Source organism: Epinephelus fuscoguttatus, linkage group LG3, assembly GCF_011397635.1.
Source record: "Epinephelus fuscoguttatus linkage group LG3, E.fuscoguttatus.final_Chr_v1".
Lineage (NCBI taxonomy): Eukaryota > Metazoa > Chordata > Actinopteri > Perciformes > Serranidae > Epinephelus > Epinephelus fuscoguttatus.
This window is the reverse complement of record NC_064754.1, coordinates 22,645,891-22,667,469: the sequence shown is the minus strand read 5'-3', so window position 1 is coordinate 22,667,469 and position 21,579 is coordinate 22,645,891. Positions and strand designations below refer to the sequence as shown.

At 42.8% G+C, this 21,579-nt stretch overlaps 1 protein-coding gene and 1 long non-coding RNA gene across 2 annotated transcripts in view; one reads left to right on the top strand and one right to left on the bottom strand.

Moving 5' to 3' along the window:
* The window catches only part of LOC125885976 (hedgehog interacting protein), a 34,490-nt gene extending 16,154 nt beyond the window's left edge, over positions 1-18,336 (bottom strand). The window contains exons 1-5 of the mRNA XM_049571861.1: positions 17,542-18,336; positions 13,408-13,600; positions 8,556-8,700; positions 6,847-7,048; positions 58-209 (exon numbers count right to left, since the gene is read on the bottom strand). Coding sequence (XP_049427818.1) covers positions 58-209; positions 6,847-7,048; positions 8,556-8,700; positions 13,408-13,600; positions 17,542-17,811 — 962 coding nt within the window. The 5' untranslated portion in view covers positions 17,812-18,336. The remainder of the gene's footprint in view (positions 1-57; positions 210-6,846; positions 7,049-8,555; positions 8,701-13,407; positions 13,601-17,541) is intronic.
* On the top strand, positions 16,524-20,836 carry LOC125885977 (uncharacterized). Its single transcript, XR_007448958.1, has 3 exons — positions 16,524-16,871; positions 18,360-18,558; positions 20,408-20,836. It is a non-coding gene; the product is annotated as an uncharacterized LOC125885977 (long non-coding RNA).
* The last annotated feature ends 743 nt before the right edge of the window (positions 20,837-21,579 follow it).

Sequence of the window (21,579 nt, the reverse complement as noted above, 5' to 3'; positions counted from 1 at the left end):
TTCAGGCCGTAAACGATCTATATTTAAGGTAGATTTGGCACACACTTCTCCCATTACCTCGAAACGGTGTATTCAACCACACGGAGAATGTGGTCGTGTGGTCCGATGGCCCAGCGCTCTTGGTTGGTGGTGTAGGAGACGTAGAGCTTGCCATTCTTCTTGTAATTGGGGTGGAATGCCAGGCTTAGCAGGCCCCTTTCATCTCCACCCTGCAGTCAGATGAGAAACACAAAAGATCCAGGAGTTAATTATGTCCCTGCTTGGCTTCTGCTCGGGCTGTGTGGGGTTGGAATCGCCCCCCTCGGTCATCTTCATCATCACCAAGACCACTACATGCAAGCCCTACACACCCATCACCCCCCACCTCCTTTAATTCTTCAACCTCTCTAATCCCCCTTTTTTATTTATCCATCACATTCCCTTTCACACCCCTGCTATTCTCCCATTCTCTCTTTTTCTACCCTTGCCTGTTTTACTTCACACCTTCACCAACCTCCTTGAATATACCATTACCAACCTTTATACAGCATTTGACTCTGGGTAGAGCTGCACCTCCTCTACAAACCCCCCGCCTTTGCCCAGTCTTCTCCGAAGCCTGGTTATGTGCGCTTGTCCACAGGGTCGGGGGGCCCCTGTGACGCCCAGGCCCTCCCGGTGGCCTCCATTGTGCAGTGATTTGTGTGTGTAATCTTTGGGGGATATCCGTGAATGCTACGCTGAGTGGCTGAAAGAATTTATTAGCTCACTCACAGTTCATAGAGAGCACAAAAGTGCAGAGTGCTTCAGTCCGTGCTTTTTGCTCCCCGTCCCCTCGCTCCTTCCTGGTTTACACAAAATCCATGCAAAATTCAAGGCTTGGAGGGGGAGGGGGGGGCAGGGAGCTGCCAACTCCCACTGTCTTGGCAATATGTTTAGAAAACATCTAAATTGCTTGTGTAATATGTAAACCTTTGTCTCACCCCGGAGGCAGCTACATCAGTTGTCACTACCCTGGTGGTCCTCCCATCATAGTTAGCTGTAATAATCAGCTACAGCATTTCATTCCCTAGGCAAGACAAGCCAGGTCGGCCCTTTTTTTATGTTGTACTCTCCCTCACTATTTCTTCTTGACAAAAGAATGAACAGAATGCTAGGCTTAGGTGTGAAGAATGTTTATAAAGTGGTCCCTGTGTGATTGTATCCCTCTAAAACAGCTTGATTCTTTTTTTCCCACTGAGGAAAATATCAAAAAAGCAAAAGTGAGCATCATGCAGGGAAGTTATTTCACTCATGGCAAACAAACAAGTATCATGTCTACAATTAACACAGCTGTCTCATCCTTTAGGTATTCCCTCTCAAAATAGTAAATAAGAAGGAATTCAGAAAAAAATATATCTTAACATAAGTGGCAGGCTCTGGATAGGTGTAGTCTATGTCACAGGCCAAGGAACACACATCATAAATTGGTGTACTGGATCTCGTAGTTCTGTTTGGACTACATTAGACCCGGCCCAGTCAAACACAGCAGTGACACAGGCCACATGCGAATGCAAAAGAGATGACTCTTCGCAAAGGAATGTACTTGAAGTACCAATGAACAACAACAGAGACCCACATGATAAGCCACAGGGGTTCTATCAATCTGAATATGAAATGAAATGTTGTGAAAGTTGACAAATAAATCTCCACCCCGAAAGGCAGAGTTCCTCCACAACAAATTTACGAGTACCACTAAATGTCAGATCATTGATGTCAAATAAAAAAGGGGTTATATACAGCTGGATACTAGTCGGAGCAGAGGTGACTGTACTTTGCCAAAGAATGCCAAAAGATTTCATCTTGGGAAGAGAAATTCTCAACTTCACCTTGAAATGCTGGATCCATATGTTGGATTTGGGGATGCAGTGACCCACAACCCCAAAATAAACTCACCATAGGGAGTGGGTCAAAGACCACAATTCCAAAGGGGCCTGGATCCGGAGCCAAAGGGGGACCACCAAGATACACAGTGGTTAAATGGGCTGAAATATTAGCTCCCTTGCTAATGACTAGCTCCTTCAGCAGCAGGCTGAACAGCAGAGCTGGCAGCGGAGCCATAAGAAACAAACACTGAATTAGAGAACCTTTCACTGCAGAGCCAATCCAAGGAGATACCTTGATTAAAAGAAGACAAACTGTCAACCTGTGGCTCCTGAGCACTGATCATGGTAAAACTACTGCCAGAGCTGCAGCAGGTAAGATATTCTTGGCACAGTTCAAAAACCAATATACTGTACAAACAAGCTCATTTAGTGAATGTACAAACTGCAGGTTTCACAAATTGTCAGCTGTGAATTTTCAGGGGCCTTAGCTTCTACATTGTGGGTTTAAAACTGTAGTTAGATTTAGGAGTTTTGCTTTGCCTTATGTCATGGCAGATTTTATCAGCTACTACAGTACCATGTGCAGACTATTATACTTGAGTGTTACGCTGTATATATTTAACCTACAGAATACATGGATGTGGATGAGGGACAATTTCAGGAAAGTGCAAGAGAGATTCTCTGTTTTACTGAAAACAATTAACATTCATATTAGGCTTGGGCAATATGTATTTTATACCTTCATACTTTCCTGACATTTCACTGGGGTAAATGGTATATGAAGGTATTTGTGGAGCGCCAAGTGTATGTTCTACAAGCTCTCAGCTATTATTAAACTCAAAAAAATATTTTGCACCTAATTTCTTTAGGTTTATAGAAAAATATAACTGTACACCTTATGAATTTAAGTTTCTCTCTATCTGTCTGAACTAAGACCTTGATAACTCATTGTAAAACACACTTGACAGAGACTCAAAAAGTCACCAAAACTGTCTTGGTTAGTCGTTCCATTGTTCCAACAATCACCAACCCTTAATTCCCAGAGTTAGAGGTGAAAATATGCTGGTATCCCTCATTGTCTTTCTCTGCTGTTGCTGGCCAGCTTTGTCCCGTAACGTCATCCCCGCTACTTGCAGTCACCGTCCTTGTCAGTTCAACTGCATGTTCCACCAATAAAGACTGACCTCTGATGGTGCGTACTGTGCACTACAATATATCGCCTCATTACAGCATTTCTGTACCAGTTTAATAGAAAGAGGAGCGTCTGTATTTTGATGGTACTGACAATTATATCTTCGAGATTTCTAGATAACTAATAATAATAATTTACTTTCATAATCTCTTAACAACAGATGTTAATGCTGTCTATCGTAATGTCTACCACATCCAAACCTCAAACTTTACAAATGACTCTACTGTGTCAACTTAAAACACATTCCCTCCATTTTCCCCTTTTATGACTGCCATCATTCTTCCACAGCCAGGCAGGGGGTTCTGATTGAATCTCTCATGAGGTATTATCTCTTCATTTTTCACAAACACCTGCCTCTGCATTCCTCTTTTCCCTCCAATTCTGCTCTCTGGGGCTCCGGCTTTGGCACTGTCAAAGTGTTGGCGTCACTCCACAGAAAGCTGGGAAAGTGAGGTGCAGGGATGAGGAGCGGTTGTTATCTCACATCTCACGGTACATTACACGGAATGCCGGTCCTGTCTGAGTGGTGGAGGCAGCGACACACACAACGCTACCATTTCCAATTCTGCAGGGGCAGCTGTCTTTGAGTCCTATTGACACACGCGCTGGCTCATGCATTGTTACCCTGGACCTTTTGATCCTTCCTCACTGGCTCGTGTGCATTCCTTCACTAAAAGGCATTCCACATGAGTTGATTGGAGCAAAACAATGTCTACGCCCTTCACTCAAAGACTACCTGAAGCATCTATGCTCGCACCTCCCTCACACACAGACAATACACACACCTCCTGTGTAGTATTCTCTGCTTTTCCCTTGTGCAATGAGAATCATATCTCCACTGCAATTCCCCCACCTGTTGATACATAAATCGTGTGAAGTTCACAGCAATGTCATGACACATTAATCCTCCCACCAACAAAGAATAAGATATAATCTATCATGTGGGCCATTAAGTTCATAGAACAGACAATACTTTGCCTAACTGCTCTATTTGTTAACATTTAATCTGTCACTTGCAGATATTCAGCTGTCTGAGGATAATTGTGAGATTAGTATGAGTTATAGTGAAGATGAGGCCACTTATTTTAGTCCGTTTGAGAGCAGCTCTGAGCCTCTGATGGCCGCTGAGAATGCAGAGCAGCTGTCAGCGGAGCAGGGACAGAAAGAATAACATGCTGTGACTTATTTGTTTCAACAGTGAAATATTTTATTGCAGGCCCCCTCACCCCTGCTACACAGGCTAATCCATGTCAGGGGACTGTCAGCTTTGGGTTGTTGCTCACAGATGTCTGCATTTATAAAACTCACTGTCACTATAACACGCGCTACTCTCGAGTGTCTTTTCTCGAGTTATACAGTGTGAGATCCTGTTGTTGTTTGAGCAGAGAGGCTGAAGCTTAGCATCAAAGTCTACAAATACCAACAGACACCACAGAATTATGGGAAGATCGACATGTATATCAAAAAGCTTTAACTGGTGCATCTTGAAAGCTTCTCTGTAAAGCTTTATGTAACTTCTGTGCGCTTGAATCACTGCTATCCAATCAAACAACAAGGAAGATGGAGTCATACACCAACTTAGCCACACCTGTGCTTGTATGGCATGTACAGAATGAACATCGAGCTATTGTGTCCTCACTAGTGAAGAATTTAAGTAACTAAAACAACCTTAATTGACTACTGACACAAACAAGAAAGTCTAATTCTAATGCAAACTTGCCTGAAGATTGTTTTAAATAACTTTATTTAAGAGAGTATTGCACTGTATACGGAATATTGTTTAGACCCAATGTTTTACTTGATCACTTAAACTTATATTCTATATTATATCGTCTAACTACCGAGAGCGCTTACAAGCTGAAGCAACGTGGGTTTTGGGTTGGTAGTCGGACCAAACTGCCCATGCAAAGCATTGGTATTTGACGACTTGTTCCTTCGACTTGATTGTTATTTCATGTTTTTAAGTCTCAAGTACCCTTATTAGTATCAGACTAAAATCTATCATTAATTAGGACTTTTTTTTAGGAACGGTCAAAATCAGCAACAGGCACCCATTCTGAACCACATCCTGGAGGATAGCTCTGGCCAATCAGGAGGACTGTTCGCAATTCACCATCATGTTGGAGGTGTGCGAAAGTGAGCTAGTTGTGGAGATGATGACATGGGCAGTGTGTGTGAATGTGTGTGTATGTGTGTGCAGTGAGGGGGGGGGGGAGGGGGGGGTATAGAGATTGAATTTCAGGAGAACACCCACAGCGCAGCTAGGAGCCCACACCACCACAGCACAGCATTGTTTCTGTGCAGTTCAGCTTAATTGGCACCGGGGGGATCCATGGAAGGAGGGGGATAGAGGAGCAGAAGGAAACACAGAACATTACAATCAAAGCATGTGCACGGAGCTGATGATAAACCCGTTATCTGCCCTGTCTCCTGGGGGCCTGGGTTCCTCTCTCTGTATAAAGGCAGCTCCATCCTGTTGATGCTGCCAGTAAACACCTTAGCCCTCCCCTGGTTCTGTTCACCCCGTGTGGCTGGGAGCCCGTTCCGGCAGCCAACATCACAGAATAGGACTCCTGGGGCCTGTGGGGGATCGAGCCACGTCTAATTGTCATAATGATCACTTTATCCACAACCAGTTTGGACTGAATGATGATAAGAGAGCACAGCAGAGCAATGAGAGCATCCCGCAGGGGGCAGTTGCATATTCAATTGCTGTGCTCCGTTTGACTCCTTATAAGCAAATGGTCTTGTCAGTGGAGGAGCAGGAGGCATGCGTGATAGATAAACTTCCTGTCTGGGAGTGTGCCCCACAAATATCCCTGTTTGCCCATCTCGTGCGGTCTCAACAATTTCCGAACAATTCTCAAATTCAAAATCTGAGATGCAGACAATATTGCAAACACTAGCACCACACTAAAACACACAGATGACTCTAGGACACAACTCCCAAAAGTCTGCGTCAGGCTCGGATGATCTCAGATACTTCATGTGCACCTTTATTTCTTTTTTACCGTCTTACCCTTTCTTAGATATGGCACAAAGCCAAACAGAAGTAGAACAAATGCTTACTCACCCCTTGACACTCCTGTCATCATTCTACCCTGTCCTATCATCATCATCATACTATCTCTCCTATATATATATATCACTAATCCCTAATTCTTTACATGGTGGGAGCAGGAGAAAACAAAAAAATAAATAAAATAAAAACGTCTTTGTTGAATTGAATAGAGTGTAGACGAGGTTACAGCTTAAACCTGAGAGACAGCTGTTTAACTGTCATTCCAGTCACCATGTGGGGTATTGAGTTAGTCACTATGTAAAGTATTCGGTAACCATGTGGGATATTAGAACCCTTATAGGAACAATATGGGAGAGATTAAGAAAGCCATTAACCCATCCTGTGAGAATTAGCAGAAAATTAGCAGTGAGTACAATGTGTGCTGTATGTACAGTTAATTAGCAGATAATAGCGTAATGATTAGCCACGATCACATTTGATGAATGACTGCTCGTTTGGTGTAATTATATAATTGAATACTAATAGTGAGCAGGCACCACTTTCAAGGGATTTGTCTTGGCTGGAGATCTTCCTCACACGTTTACATAGGTGCAAACAGTTGTAAAGAATTGTGTTAAGGCTCTAGCACATTATTTCTTTACTCTTGCAATGTAGCAAACATTATTTCATACTTCATCAGCCAAGTTCCTTCCCTCCTTCCTGTTTACGACTGTGCTAAATTGCATCCAAGTTATATTACTGCTGGAGTTCCTCCAACACTGTTAACACAACGAAGACAGGCTCATTCCTACCTTCAGGCCATTCTGCACCAGCTTGTGGATGTCCAGGAAGGGCTCCTTGATTAGCTCGAGGTCATGGTTGAGTATCCTGACAATTCCCTCCCTCTCCAGGACAAAGAGCCGCTGGGATCCATCCCCACAGTGCACCACGGCCACCGGCTGCCTCAGACCACTCAACACCTCCTGGGCACAGTAGCAGTTGTGTTTGTGTTTCCTGGGTAACAAGAGAGACAAAAGGTCAGAGACCAATGGTGGTGGTGAATAATCCAGTTATGAGGTAAGTAGTAGTAGTTTGGAAGGAAGTACAAAATATTCAGCTGTAAGACATAACAGTTTAACCTAAATCATTTTATGATAATGCTTTGCTGAATTAAATATCTCACTTTGCTGTCTAGGACTGCAAGTACTCAAGATTTGTCTAATATGACAAATCTAGCAGGTGTGCTCTTTCATTCTCATTCCTTGTTTTTAAAGTGGGATGTTGCATTTTGCTAAGGCTCAGTGAGGTTTTTCACACCTTTGCTGGTTTACTAATTTGGTGACTTGACGTTTGACAAGGTGGGAACATTCTTAACCATCGGACATATTTAAAAACAAATCAAGTTAATTATTGTGTCTATTGTAAGACAACTAAGACTTCTTCCTCCTCTCTATATCACTGAGCTCCCTCACCACCACCTGTTCCCACCAATCGTCTCCCTCCATCTTTCCATCTTTATACAAAAACACCAGCTTACCAGGGCATCAGACACATGCGTCATCTCTCTTTTAAATGGAACTAGCCCAGGTAGCACAAGAAGTTTGAGCTAACCCTCCCATGTCCACCCTACAATGTGCTGGTACCTGACCAAACTTTACAGATAGGGCCAAGAACCCTTGTTTCTTTCCCTGCTGCAAACCTGATTCAAAGAGCATGGATTTTAAGGGGTAGAAGAGAAGGTGATGTGGCTGGCCACAATTGATACCAGCCCATAACCTAATTAACACACCTGCTGGTACTGTATTAAGGTGGATTTTCTCTTGTCCTATTCTGTTTTCTATGCAGTCAGGTAAGCTACATACCACCATGAAAAAATACCAAGGCCACAATGTTAGCCCATAACTGTGTCTTAGATTTGGTAGCCCCAAATGTTAGAAAGTCCTGCTCATTTACCAGAGCAGATCTCTCAGAGGATAATGCGCAGAAGCAACAAATGAGTCCCTGACTCTCTAACATTTGTAAGTTATTTGACTGAATGTTGGTTGCTATTCAGGTGCACATGCTGCTTGGCTTTCTTGCCTCAGGGAAAACAGAGATGAAAGGGATCCCCCCATGGACAAAAGGGCAAAGCCCTCTGTGATGTACAGACCTTTGCAGTGAGGGAGGCAACCAGAATGACGCAGGATAAGCATTTTCATTATGTGAGCAAAGCTGAGCAAATGCAGTCTGGACAAACTTTAGGATTAGAGAAGAGATGGCATCGCATTTCTGTCTGAGTATGGACCATGTCAAAATGGACTAGTGAACCCACAACACGTGACCACGGCTACGCCTGATTCTATAAAAACATAAAAATCACGACTGAATGTCATGAATCTGAACTCATAAGTACTAATAAGGCCTGTAAAGTTCACTTGGCTGAAGCACATTTAAGAACTAGCCAAAGCTCATTCAAAATAAAAATACGTATATCTTCTAGAGAAACTAGATCCTCAAATGGAATAAAAGTTGGGCTACAAACCTGCTAATATCGTCTATTTTCTCATCTCCCAAGTAGTTGGAATCTTGCCCTTGTGGTTGCTTTCGTTGAAAATCTGGAAAGCAAAGACTGGCATCTCTCCTCCCATAGTATTGGCAGAACTCATCCACATCGGCCTGGAACAGCTCTAGCAAACACAACAGATACAGACATAGACAGAGGCTCTTACACTTACTATAGATACTGCATGGTTTAATGACTTCAAACGCTAGGCTCGTGTAGACACCTAAACTGAGAAAATCCAATGAGTATTCTACTAGCATTGTTTTTATGATACTTTAACTCTGTGTGCCAGTGACGTGTGCAGTGTACGTAGCCCTACTGTAACTGTGTGAATGCACAAGTATGTGTAAGGGAGGACAAAAGAGACAGAGGAAGAGAGCTAGGATGTGATGTGCTCGTGTGTTGGGGAGGGTTGGAGTTATGCTTGATGAGCCAAACCAAATCCTGGCTAGACTAGGCTGAAATGAACAAGTGAAGAGAAACTGGGCCAAACCAAATGGATCACAGATTAGACAGGGCTCTGCTGTGAACTATGCCTCCTCCAGAGAGTAAAAAGATTGCATTCTCAATTTAAGTTTACACAATCATTATTCTAATTTAATAAATTATGCTTTTGGACTGGTCCTAATGGATTCCTATGAAAAAAAGAAAACTCTGTCTTTCATCAAAGTCTGTCCAGCAACATAGTAACACTTTGCTTTCATTCTTAACCAGAAGACACATTTAAATAAACAGCAAAAATCCAGTTTGCCATTCTGTCTGATTCCCAAAAGCAACTCTTACGTGTAACAGCTCATGTGCTATATGAAAGTTTTCCGATGTCTACCTTTCTACGTAGCCATCTGTAGGCAGCAGGTATACAGAGATTTCCATCTGCAGTCTCTGATCTCAGTGACAGAGCCCTGACCTTTCAAATCATATTCCCCTCATCCAGCTGGTGTATGGGCTCTGCTCACACAGCCGTAACACACCCCGAAAAAAATAAACGGAAACAAAACTTCATTGCACATTGGAAAAATAAAACCAAATTAAAAACACTGACACAGAAGACTAGGAAATGGCCATATTTACTTGAAGACATCTGAAATGATGGTAGCAAAAATTGTGTAATATTATGTCATAAGAGTTCACTTTAAAAGGCTATCTGTAGGGTGACATTCAAATTCTGACTGCACACACAAGATAAGAGGTACACTGTGTCCCATCTCTTACTATCAAGTATCAAAATCAGCATGTTTAAAGGTCACTTCAGTGTAGGTACTATACTGTGGTAATGGTCGATGATAGTTTTTACTGTGCAAAATTGTATTGTTTAAATTAATTGGAGGGCAAAAACATTTTATTATTTCTGCAATTCATGGCCATCCATAATTGTTCTTTGATGAATACACTCAAGCACTTTCCTTCAAACAAGTCTGACTGTTTTGCATTACTGAGCAACACGTGGGCACAGCATGGAAAATGAAATAATCAATCTGTTAAATATGGCATGTAATTATGAATAAAGAAAGAAATGCTTTCAGGGTGAGAGATATTCTTTCCTTGTGTGCCTAACAAAGACGTGGTACTTGCAAATGCTTCCTGAGTTGTATCTCAGCAACTTTCATTCAACTTTTGCTTAAGTGTTTTATAAGGAGAGATTTTCCTCATCCGAATCAAGGGTTTAAGGATAGAGGGTTTCATAGGCTGTACAGAATGTGAAGCCCTTTGAGGCACATTTGGGATTTGCAATATTGGGCTTTAAAAATAAATCTGACTTGACTTACTGACTATAGTCTACTAGTTTAGCATGTGATTTCAGAGTAAAACTGCCATCATATCATTCCTGATTTCCCTTTGGTCTGCTGGTTTACCTAAAATGCTTGAGTGCCAGAGCAAAAAGTGATCTGCGTAAACACAGCAGTCACACACAGCTAATCCTGCAGCCTGTGCAGTCACAACACTATTCCCGGCAAAAAGCAAAGTGTGCAGTGGGTCTCAGAGGCCCTTGGCGACCTAAAAACAATCTTGCCAATATTGTTTCCTTTAGTCAATCCCTCAGAGGACAGAGGAGAGCAAATACACCAGTGATAAAAACACAAACAGGACTCTCCCTGTCCTCCTTTCATCTCCCTCTTCTGCCACACACCGACCACAAGCGCTGACCGCACCAAATACTGGAGGTGATAGGATATCCCCTCAAACATCTAAACACAACATGAAGATCAAACACACACAGAAACACACACACACACTCACAGAGCTCTGGCTATACCACCCACTCACTTGTGTCTGCAGTTATCTTAACCATGCTGGTTGGGGACCTCGGGTGCAGGGTGGGGGGATCAGTGAAGAAGGGAAGAAGATATGAGAGAAGAGGAGTACGGTGAAGGTGGGAGGCCTCCATGCAGAAGTGAGAGTCAAGGCAATAAATGGCTTTATGGAGAAATGGGGGCTAAGTACATGGCCTAATCAAGGGCTGGTGGGGAGTTTCATGGGAGAAGGACGACAGTTATGGATGCTGTAAAGGCTACTGTTTCATTTTAATACCTTTGGCCAGCTATTTTGAATTAGCAAAAGTAAAGGACATATCGTCTGTTCATGTTTGTGGTTACACTGACTGTTACTGCCTTGCATGATAAGATTCAGAGCTACAATGACAACACAATTGTTAAGGCTTATACAAAGGATGACTCTATAGGAGAGATTTATCTCTGTAGTAGGATTCAATATAATTAATTTATTTGTGTTTAGTATTTATGTATGTTCCACCTTCATTGTACTGTGCGCACAGGAAAAAAGAGTATGAACCAAGTACGAGAAGAAGAAGAGCAGAGCAAGAGAAAAAAAAGGACAGGAGAGAACGAGAGACAGCGAGGAGCGGGATAGAGAGAGAGAGAGGGGGAGAGAGAGAGGGAGAGACAGAACTCTGTCCATATTCCCGGCTCCCCAGCGCTAAAGTTATACTTCCATCTGGTTATCTTCCAAGGCAACCTGGGTGGCCCACCCAAAGTACTTGACATCTTGATGCACTTCAGCAGTTTTACATACACACAACCTTTGTAGAAAAATAAATGTGTCATTCGTCACCACATATGCTGATCTGTGGAGGGCTGGAGGGGGGTGGGGGGGTGGAGTGGGGAGGAGCATGACGCTGAACACAGGGAGGGGGGGGATTCTTCTCTGGATTCCTCTCTTGAGCTTTTTCGGTTTGACTCTCTGAGCCCATATGTCTGTCAGCTCATGAGCAAGTAATGTAACTCCAGACAAGCCTTCTTCTTCCTCTTCCCTCTCTCTGTGCTGAGTCCCACTCGCCAACCTCAATTGTAGCTCAAGTGCTGTACAAGATATGCGAGCAGGCCATTAGATGCAGACGAGGATGGAATCAGATGGAATGTATGCGTTTGATATTTGACTTGAGCTGCAGCATACCATGTGGGTGGGTTGCAGACAAGTGTGTTTGAAACTGTTCTCTGTTTGCAAATCTCAGCAGATCTAATCAGTTTGTGGCGACAGAGATTGGAAGAAGACTTGGCTGGAGGAGAAAAGACAGTCCAAAAGTGTTTGATCATGTTTGGTATGCACTCTGAAGGCACAGGTACCTGTGATCTTGCATCCCTTCAAAGGAAATTCTTCTGAAGACCAAATGCTTTCAGAGGGCAGAGGGGTTCCTATCATTTAACAGTACCACATCCACAAGGAAAACTGTTGCATCAGTGGGTTTCTTTGCCTGTTCTGTAGATTCTGCCATCTCATAGTAGAGCTTGTAGTCAAAGATGACAGGGGCCCGTAAAACAACACTTCGACAATGTTTAGATTCATGTGAACTTACTACTCAAATGAAAACATACAGGTGGGAGAGCATGAGACACAGGTTTTTAAGTGACAGTTTATGTCTGAGGACGGCAAGGTGCCAGGCAGTCATGTCTAGACCACAGCTTGGGTGCTTATGCATCCCGCATACAGAATCAGCCCCAGGAGTTGAGTCTGGTGAGCAGCATCCAGGAACAGGTCATAAAATAATTCATTTTGCTCCTGTCCAATTTTTTCGGTAGACTGGTCAGGCTGGGGCGGCTTTTGTTCGTGCGTGTTTTCACACCCACCTTTGCAAATCTAATATTTTCCATTCACATGTCAGGAAATGCCTCAAATCTGTGTATTGTTACAACACTCAAGGTCTTCCAAAAACAGTTCAAATGTTTGCAAATTTATGCTGATTAAAATAAACTTGCATGATCCGAACAAATCTAACAGAGACAAGAGAACAAAACTTTCTGCACCTGGTGCCATAAATACGGCTAGGCTGAATACTGCATCATAAAAAACGCACAAATATTGCTCTGCTATTTGCTAGGCCAAATGTGCTGCATCAGACTGCAGACTAATCAGCAAACTGGTGTTTTGTCTGTATAGGCAGTGTGTGGCAGGTCATTTTACTGATGCACTGAAGTGCAACACTAAAGCAGGGAGCAAGGCGGCGAGCAAGCAAACGGATGAGACAAGCTCAGCAACAAATGGAGGTGAGGTCAGATGAGGTAAGAGCTGGATAAATAAATATTCACAGACCAGACTACTGACGCACCACTTCTTGCATAAGTCCAAAAATCTGCCAGTTCTACATGTGCAGGCTGAGTCTCAATGAGAAATGAGGCCTGCTGTGAATTTTAATTCATCACAATTCGAGGTGTCAGTTTCATTTCAAATGTATGAGAGACTGAAATGAGCATGCCTAACGTATGCCTGCTTTCACTTACTGTATTCACGTGTATATGTTTGCTTGCGTATCACCAGGTAACCACACAGGAGCTATAATTCAAGTCACATTCATGGTCATTATTATCTGTGTAATTACCTGGTATGTGCCCCCTGCAGGTGTAGTAGAACTCGCGGCAGAAGTCCTGGCAGAGCCGTGGCAGGTCTGGCTCCCTGTGTGGCATCTTATCCATGTCCAAGGAGTGGAACAACACCTGGGCATTGGGGGAACAGCGAGCACACTTGATCTCCTCCAGGAGACGTCCACACTCGGTGTTGTTGGTGGAGAAAATCTGGAGACCACACGCAACAAGGACCAATGCCTGATTAAAATGTGGGCTGTTAAGTTTTACGTCTTTAGTTAAGATTGTTGGGTGCACTTTAAAATCTTCGTCATCATAAATTCCTGACAACTCAAGATGACTTAATTTGAGATGTTTCCAAATGATTTCAGTGAGCCCAGATTACATTTTAAAGGCAAATATTAACCTTTAAAAGATTTTACCTAACTTTTTCAATACGCAGGCTACAGATCAGCCTATGTAATGTGTAAAATGAATGGTTCTGATTAGATGTTTAGATCATTACTACAATAACACACAGAGATGCCTAACTACTTTCCATGCCTCACCACTTAAAAGCCCTAAATTAGCCAATCTCACCCCAGGTACCCCGCAGAAAGATGGTGGTTTCTGCTTAGCACGAATGCTTTAAAGTAACAACAACAACACATTCAGATAATGACTGTACGTTAACAACATCGTTCTCCCATATGACGAATGCAAAGCGACATACTCTCTTGCTGGCACAAGATGTCCTAAACCCATTACTTCACACACCACATCATTAGCAAAACATCAATGTCATTATGTAGTCTGTTTATATTCTACATGATCTGCAGATTTGACATGCGGTTAGTTATTGTTAGGGTTGGTATTGTGCTGAACAGTTTGTTCGCACGGCAACTTTCTTTTTTTTTCCCAGCATCATCTGTAGAATGAAGAATGAGGAGGGTGACAGACAGTCACTTGCACAGTGTGAAAGTCTGCAGCATCTCTGCCACGATCTGCATGAACGTTCACACCATTCACACTGCAAAGACACTCCAAATTTTCACTGGTTGTGGTGGTATAGCCTTTTTTCTCATTTTCCCACTGAAACATTTCTTTAGAGTTTTTACAATCCCATGTGCACACACTGAATTACAACAAAGTCTTGCAAATGGGAATTTTTAAGCTGAGGTGCACTTATGTTTTCAAATTTCTTTCCTATCCTAACAACATGTTCTGTCATATCCAATCCTATATCCTTTGATGCCAATTTGTTAAACATTGAGGTTGGAACACCCTGTCTGTTTGGAGAAATAAACAAAGAAATCATCTCATTCACTGCTTACTTACCCAAGTTCATAAACAGTTAAAGTCAAATTACAATTCCCAATGTCTGACAGATCCCGGAGCATGAAATGAATGAAGCCAAATAACAGCCTCAAAGCCAGACTTGGGGTCATTACGCAAAAGTACACAAAGAGTTAATCCAAAAGAAATTAGCAGGATTATTTACATAACAAATTAGCTGTAATAAAGCACAATGTAATCTGTTTTAGGTCAAGAGCAGCGCTGCTTGGGCAGCCAGGCAGGCAGGCAGGCAGGCTGGTAGTGCTTTGCTTTGTGTGAGGTCCATGTGTAAACACCAATTTAGAGATAGACAGGCACATCATTCCCACTCTGGTATCAACAAATTAGCAGTCTGTCGAAGTCAATTAGACCAGCGGACCCAAGGCCAACATATGGATGCCTTACACTTCACTCAGACTGCAGAACAAACTGCAACTGGGGAAAAGATTTTGTGTTTAGAAGTTATTCAGAGCTGTGTTTACCCAACAGGTGGCAGAACATCTGGCAAAACCTTGAGAGCCTACCTGAAAGATAAACTAACACATACAGAAAATCTCTCATCACAAGAGGTGGTGTAACGGACAAACTGAAGAAGAAAAAGAAATTGCAGTCTATAAACTCAGATCTGAATCCCACTTTTGTTCTATATTTTATCTAACTGTTGACGTTTTCCTCAAAAAGGGAGCTCCAGCCTGGCTATGACTCCGTATGTGTGGTGTGTTCCTCTGTCTGCGTGCCCTCAAAACTCATGCCATGCAGTGCTGTGGGCATGCCTGCCCTCCTGCTCTAAATTGCCCATTGATTCTGTGTGCCATGGGCTGGCACAAGGTCCACGGAGAGTAGCATTTGTGTGCTCTCAGCCATGCCCTGTGTCCATATGTTGCTGGGATGGGCTCCAATGTTGCCATCATCCAAACCAGAACAAGTGGACCTTTGTTTGTTGTCTTTTGCTGAATCTCGGTGAGTACGTTCCTCAAAAGCAGGGAGAAAATGGCAACTAGGCTCAGCTGTTGCACTTTTGCTGAGGACACGCTAAAGCGGGTCAAGAATAGAGCCATAATCAAATAAACATGGTGCAATAGCAGCATAAGAAAATAAAATTGTCATTAACGTATTCCCAGGCTTATTTCAGATGTTTACATTACATGTTCTAAAGTTGGCGTCACACCAAGCTGCAATGCATAGCTTCATGTGGGAGAACAGCTGTTAACAGGATTACTTCTTTCTAGGAGAGCATCTGCATAATAGCTTTTGCCAATGAAATTGCCGGAACAAATATATTAATATACAATGCCACACTTGGACAAAAAAAAAAAAAAAAATCACTTGTCTTTCAACTGCAATAAATCAGTGACACCCTGCAAACCTCATATGGTCAGAGAGACTGGGAGCAAGAGAGGGGGAGAGCACTGATGTAGGCAATGCTAAGCTTTAACAAAACACTTGTCCTCAGGGAATAGGTGTAAGTTGGTTGGCAGGGGGATATACTGAAGGACACACACCCTCTCAAAGGCATTAACACTTGGACAGGGCCGATGACTGGGGGAGAGTGATGTTCTCCAGCTTCTCCCATTAGTGAAACTAACAAACACAATGGTGTTGTTGTTATTCTTTTGCCATAATCAGAAAGGGCTCCGTGTGTGGGCAGTGTAGTGGGGAGGAGGAGAAGTCGAGTTCGTCCTATTCAGTTTCCCCCCCTCTTATTTGCATGACTTGAGCAAATTAAATGATGCAATATGGCTTTTTGTCGCAACACAAAGTAAGATACCACCCAGCCACTGAATGATTCGAGGAGTGGTTTACATGAGAATGGCCCGGTACGGATCCAACGGAATCCGCTACAAGCTGGGGGCATACAGTCGCCCCTTTTTCCTGCCTCCCCCCTACGGAAACTGAACATTTAAAACCCTAACTTACACGACATTTTTACACTTCTTTTACCTCTTTAGTTGTAACGTCAATGAGTGTTACGTAAAAGCGCGAGTCCAGAACATTTTACGGAACTTTTCCCCCCTGACGTTACAACGTTAGCTAGCTTTACAAATTCCTGTCGCGACGTTAACGCCGAAAAACCGCTGCGACCTAACGGCTGTCAAACAGACGACAAGAAAACAGTTTACTACCAGCTCCCAGCTTCGGTAAACAACGGTCGACGGTGGATTGAAAGGTACAACCGGGCTCCTACCTTTCCGGGTTTACGGTTCAACACTTTAGCAAGTACCCGTTTCTCCTGACAGTTGACTGTAGCGAGAAGTAACGTAAATCGAAGAGTGATTACCATGGTAACGCCGAAGCGCACTGGACAGCTGAATTGAGTTGCACCAGATTGAGTAAAACAAAAATGTGTCCTCGAAACATGGAAATTCATTTGATTTCTGACCTGGTGAGCAAATAAAGAAAAGAAAAGAAGAACATAAAAGATAAACGGACACTATACGAGCATAATAAGTTGCTATGTACGGATATAGCGATGTCCTACGAGACTAAAAACATAAACAATACACACATGCAGTGCATATTACACATGCAAGTGTTGCAGGGCGAGTCAATCAGTTATGTATTACCCGAATATAATATAAAAAAACACAAAGGCATGGTTAGGTCACATACAAAACACGGTATGTTACAATAAGACTTTAACATCAGGACACTCAGAGGCAATGCATAGCCCAGGGCTGATTCTCCCGACAATCCCCAAATTCAGCTGTCGGCACCAAGAGGCAGCATGACAATACACAAGGGCTGTAAACGCATCTCCTGAGGCGTTTTAAGCTGTAAAAAAACCCCAGCTCCTTTAATGTGAAGAAAATGCACGTTGTGCACGGACATTAACCTACCCTGGCATCCCTGCGGTGCAGGATCTGATAGGCGGCTCTCCTGGTGGGACAGCAGGACACACGAGGATACAACCTGTGGCAAACTTCTCCACTGCTGCTGCCGTCAAGCAACACTTTTCGCTCCCTTTTCTTCAGCCGCTTGGGCAAGCTTCCGTCGTAACATCTTCTCCTCCTGGGGCTGATCTCTCCCCTCTCGCCGAATTTTGCGTCTCCACATTCCCACACGCTGACCGCGATGGCCAGGACGAGCACAAATTGCAAATTCTTCATAGTTTCAAAAAATCATAAAATTAACAAAAATATAGGAAAACACAATAATAAAAAACAAGATCTGCCTCCCTTTTGGAGAAAAAGAGTGAGGTTAAATTGCTATATAATTGGATAGTCTGTGTTTTTATTGTGGGTTATATTTCTCCAAGTAGCAGAAGCCAATTACAAGAAAATTAAAAATGTCCTGTCAGAACAGGTGTCCTGAAACTGCCTCACTGCGATACAGAAGTGTGTTTTAAAATAAATTAATGTTGCTTTTGCTTATATACTAGTAGCCTACAACTCAGAAATACAAAATAAAAAAATAAAATAAAAGCAAAACAATAACACCAATTTATCCTGATGAACACAAAAAAGTCAAAAACACCGTGAACTGCAAAAGAGCCGTGACGTCCCTTCAGATGTAATTCCTTTTTAAGCACAGCACGGCGGTTTGTGCATGCACGGGGTCAAAAAAAAAACATAGAAGACATAAAAGTTGTCTCTCACTAAAGTCCTCAGACCGCTCACATGTTTTCCCGTGCTCTTTCCTCCTTCTTTTTAACCAGCGCGCGAGAAGAGGAGCGAGCGCGGTGACGTATGACTTCGCGGGGGCGCGCATGTGGCCACAGTCGCGTCCACGCCGAGGTAAACAGTTACCTGGTAGAGCCGAGGACGGAGAGTGGAGGCGGAGGGAAGCTCGCTGCTGGGCTGCATCGACCGCAGAAGTGAAGAGGATTGTTGCTCAAGTCTGCTGCAGCCTCATGTGTATGATGTCCACAAATACAACCACTTATTTAATCGGTAGACAAATTAACAGCTTGGTTATTAGTTATGTAAATCTCATTTTCTGATTGTATTAGTGTCAGCTGACAGTCTTTCACATTCAGTGGTGCAATGTAACTAAGTACAGTTACTCAAAAACTGTACTTTTGTACAATTATACTGAGTATTTTCTGCCACCCTGTACTTCTATATCACTACATTCAGAGGAAAATATTGCACTACATTTTTTTAAAAGCTAGTTACTCTGCTGATTCAGGTTTTACATGCAAAACATATGGTCAGTGTATAAAATATGTGTAGTATAGTAGTATATGAAGTACTTAAAATGATTTCCCCCATGACCACATACAATATTTTGTACAAGTTCATGCATCAGCAATCATAATTCAGAACAGTTACCATTCTTTTGCACATTGAGTTCTTTTACTTTCTTGCACTTTCACTTGCTGTGAAGTATTTTTACATTGATACTTTTACATAAATAAGGAATCTGAATGCATCTTCCACCGCCATCCATATGTTGGAGTTACTACACAGCCACATGTACCCGAGCCAAGTCTTTAAAATATTTGAAAAACGATCCCTACATTTTGTTCTGTTCTGGAATAACTGAGCCTATGGGAGAAGCGTGGAGATTTTCTGCAAGACTCTGGCATTATGAAAATGGGGAATATTGTGTTACATCACAAACTATGTCATGGGTGTTTGACTTTGTTTCTAAATATGGTCTAAAAGGTTTATTCTGGTAGCCACAGAATGAAGATCCACATGTGTTAGGCAGTGGAAAATCGGCTACGATGTGAATCAATCGCTGTGACCCCATGCGCGGCAATTTGTTGCCCCTACAGTTGCACATACTGCATAGCATCTTAATTTGGCTCCTGATAATACCGAACCAAATGTGGGACAAATCCTCTTTCATTCCTTTTCTTCAGAAAAGTCACACGATAGCGATCCGAAAGGGAATGTCCAACCGTGGCAATTACTGGAGAAACAACAGCCCCCCCTTTTTGGATACACAGAGAATCTGAAATCAGTTACATTAGCGGCACCTGTTCTTACTTGGGGGTCTCCGGCACTCACCAGAGCCCCAGCTCAGCTTATCTACAGGAATCTGGAGCGGGAGGAATCCAGGAGGGGTTGGTTTGATTGTGGGCAATTATGGAAATGACTGTGTGTGCTATGAAGCCGTAGCAGACTCTGCCAGATCTGACCCCCCACCCTCTACATTCTTTACGTTACCCAGCTGGAGACATTTCAGGACCAAGTATAGCCAAAGTGCTACTGCAGTATTCTGGATGTAAAGGAGGGTAGGAACGAGACCATATGCAGTGAAGGAATCTGCCACCACCACTGCCACTACCACCACCAACACTAGAGCTCCGAGCAGAGAAAAAGAATATAACTGCATTGTCGAACAGCGTGAAAACATGTGGGATGCAGCTGTGGAGCAGAGAAGAGTACATCTGCTGGGAGAGATAGACCATTAGAGAGAATCACAGTTCGACAGACCGCAGTTCTAAGCTGACAGAGTCCTAGTGGGGCTCAGAGCAGACACACACACACACATGCGTACACATGAAGAAATAAGCAAACAGCCTTATAAAGTGTTGCCTCTTGCAATACTCGCTTTCCACATTACTCAAAAGTAATTTGGTTTTATTGCATTCATTGCATCACATTTCAGGTGTGGGGATTAACTCTAAAACTCACTTTGCGTTAATTTGGCTCATTCAGGGTCATGCTTGCAACTCAATATTGATATAAATAAAACATTAACATGATATTTCCCTGAAAAGATACCACCTGCTTTGTCCTTTTATTTCTGCAGGGTCAGTGGGGGAATTCTCATGCACTCAGCGTCTGACCCTCCGAGAGGATATCCCAGAGGATGATGGTTAGGTTTTGCGTGTGACCACATAAGGATCAACAACATGAGTCTGGAGCTCTGCAAGCTCTCATTGCCGTCTCCACTGTTTCCCAGACTGAGGAGATGTTGAAAGTTTACTCTGTTCTCCCTGTCCATTCTGTTTCTGCATTGTTTGCCTTATAACTCAGCATCATAATCATGAGCATACACAACAGGACTGATGACAGAGCTCCGTTTGTGCTTTTTCAATTTTTCCATTCCAAGCAGGCAAACCACTACCTCACACCTCACAGTTCATAAGTCCACCTAAAGTTGTCTCCGAGCGTTCTTAGAGGTGGCCTACACGAAGTTGTGGGTTCAGCGGAATTCATCTGTGGAGCTGAAAAAAAAAAAAAAGGACTTTTAGCCATTATTGTACTCAGTATTAATCTATGAATGTGAATGGAACAAAAAGTCTTTTCCAAATAGCTGTAAAAATTGGATTCAGTCCCTTAAAAGTCATGTTGCTATGATTTCTTACATATGTTTGAATCAGAAATTCAACCTCCATCTGTTCTCGACTGATTAGGTTTTTAGCCATGCTGGTGGCATGGCGTTATGGATGGCCATGCTGATGTATCCGTCTGTCTGTCTGTCTGTCTGTCTGTCTGTCTGTCTGTTGGTCAGCCACTTTGGCCCAGACTGAAATATCAACCAACTCTATCACCAACATGAGGTCCACATTTATAACTTTAAATGAAATCCCTCAACAACTATAAAATGGATTGCACTGAAATTTGGTACACACATTCATATTCCCCTCTGAACAACACATTCTTACTCATATTGACGTTTTGGTCATGGACTTTCCGAGTCCACATAGGATGTGCAAGGTACCCTGGGTGCATTGCTTGTTGACGTTCCGGGACACCGTGTCAAGTTCTGCCTGTTACATGCATTGTCTTCTTTCAAATTACACTTCTGTTTTCACAGGAAATTTAACATTTACGTACAGTCTCTTTGAAAATAAATGCATTACATTGGTACAACACGTGAATTGACTTTTTTTTTCCTTCAACAACAAAGGCACGTGGTTGGGTTTAGGAAAAAAGAACAGGGTTTGGCTTTAGAGTCTTACAGGACCCGAATCCCCA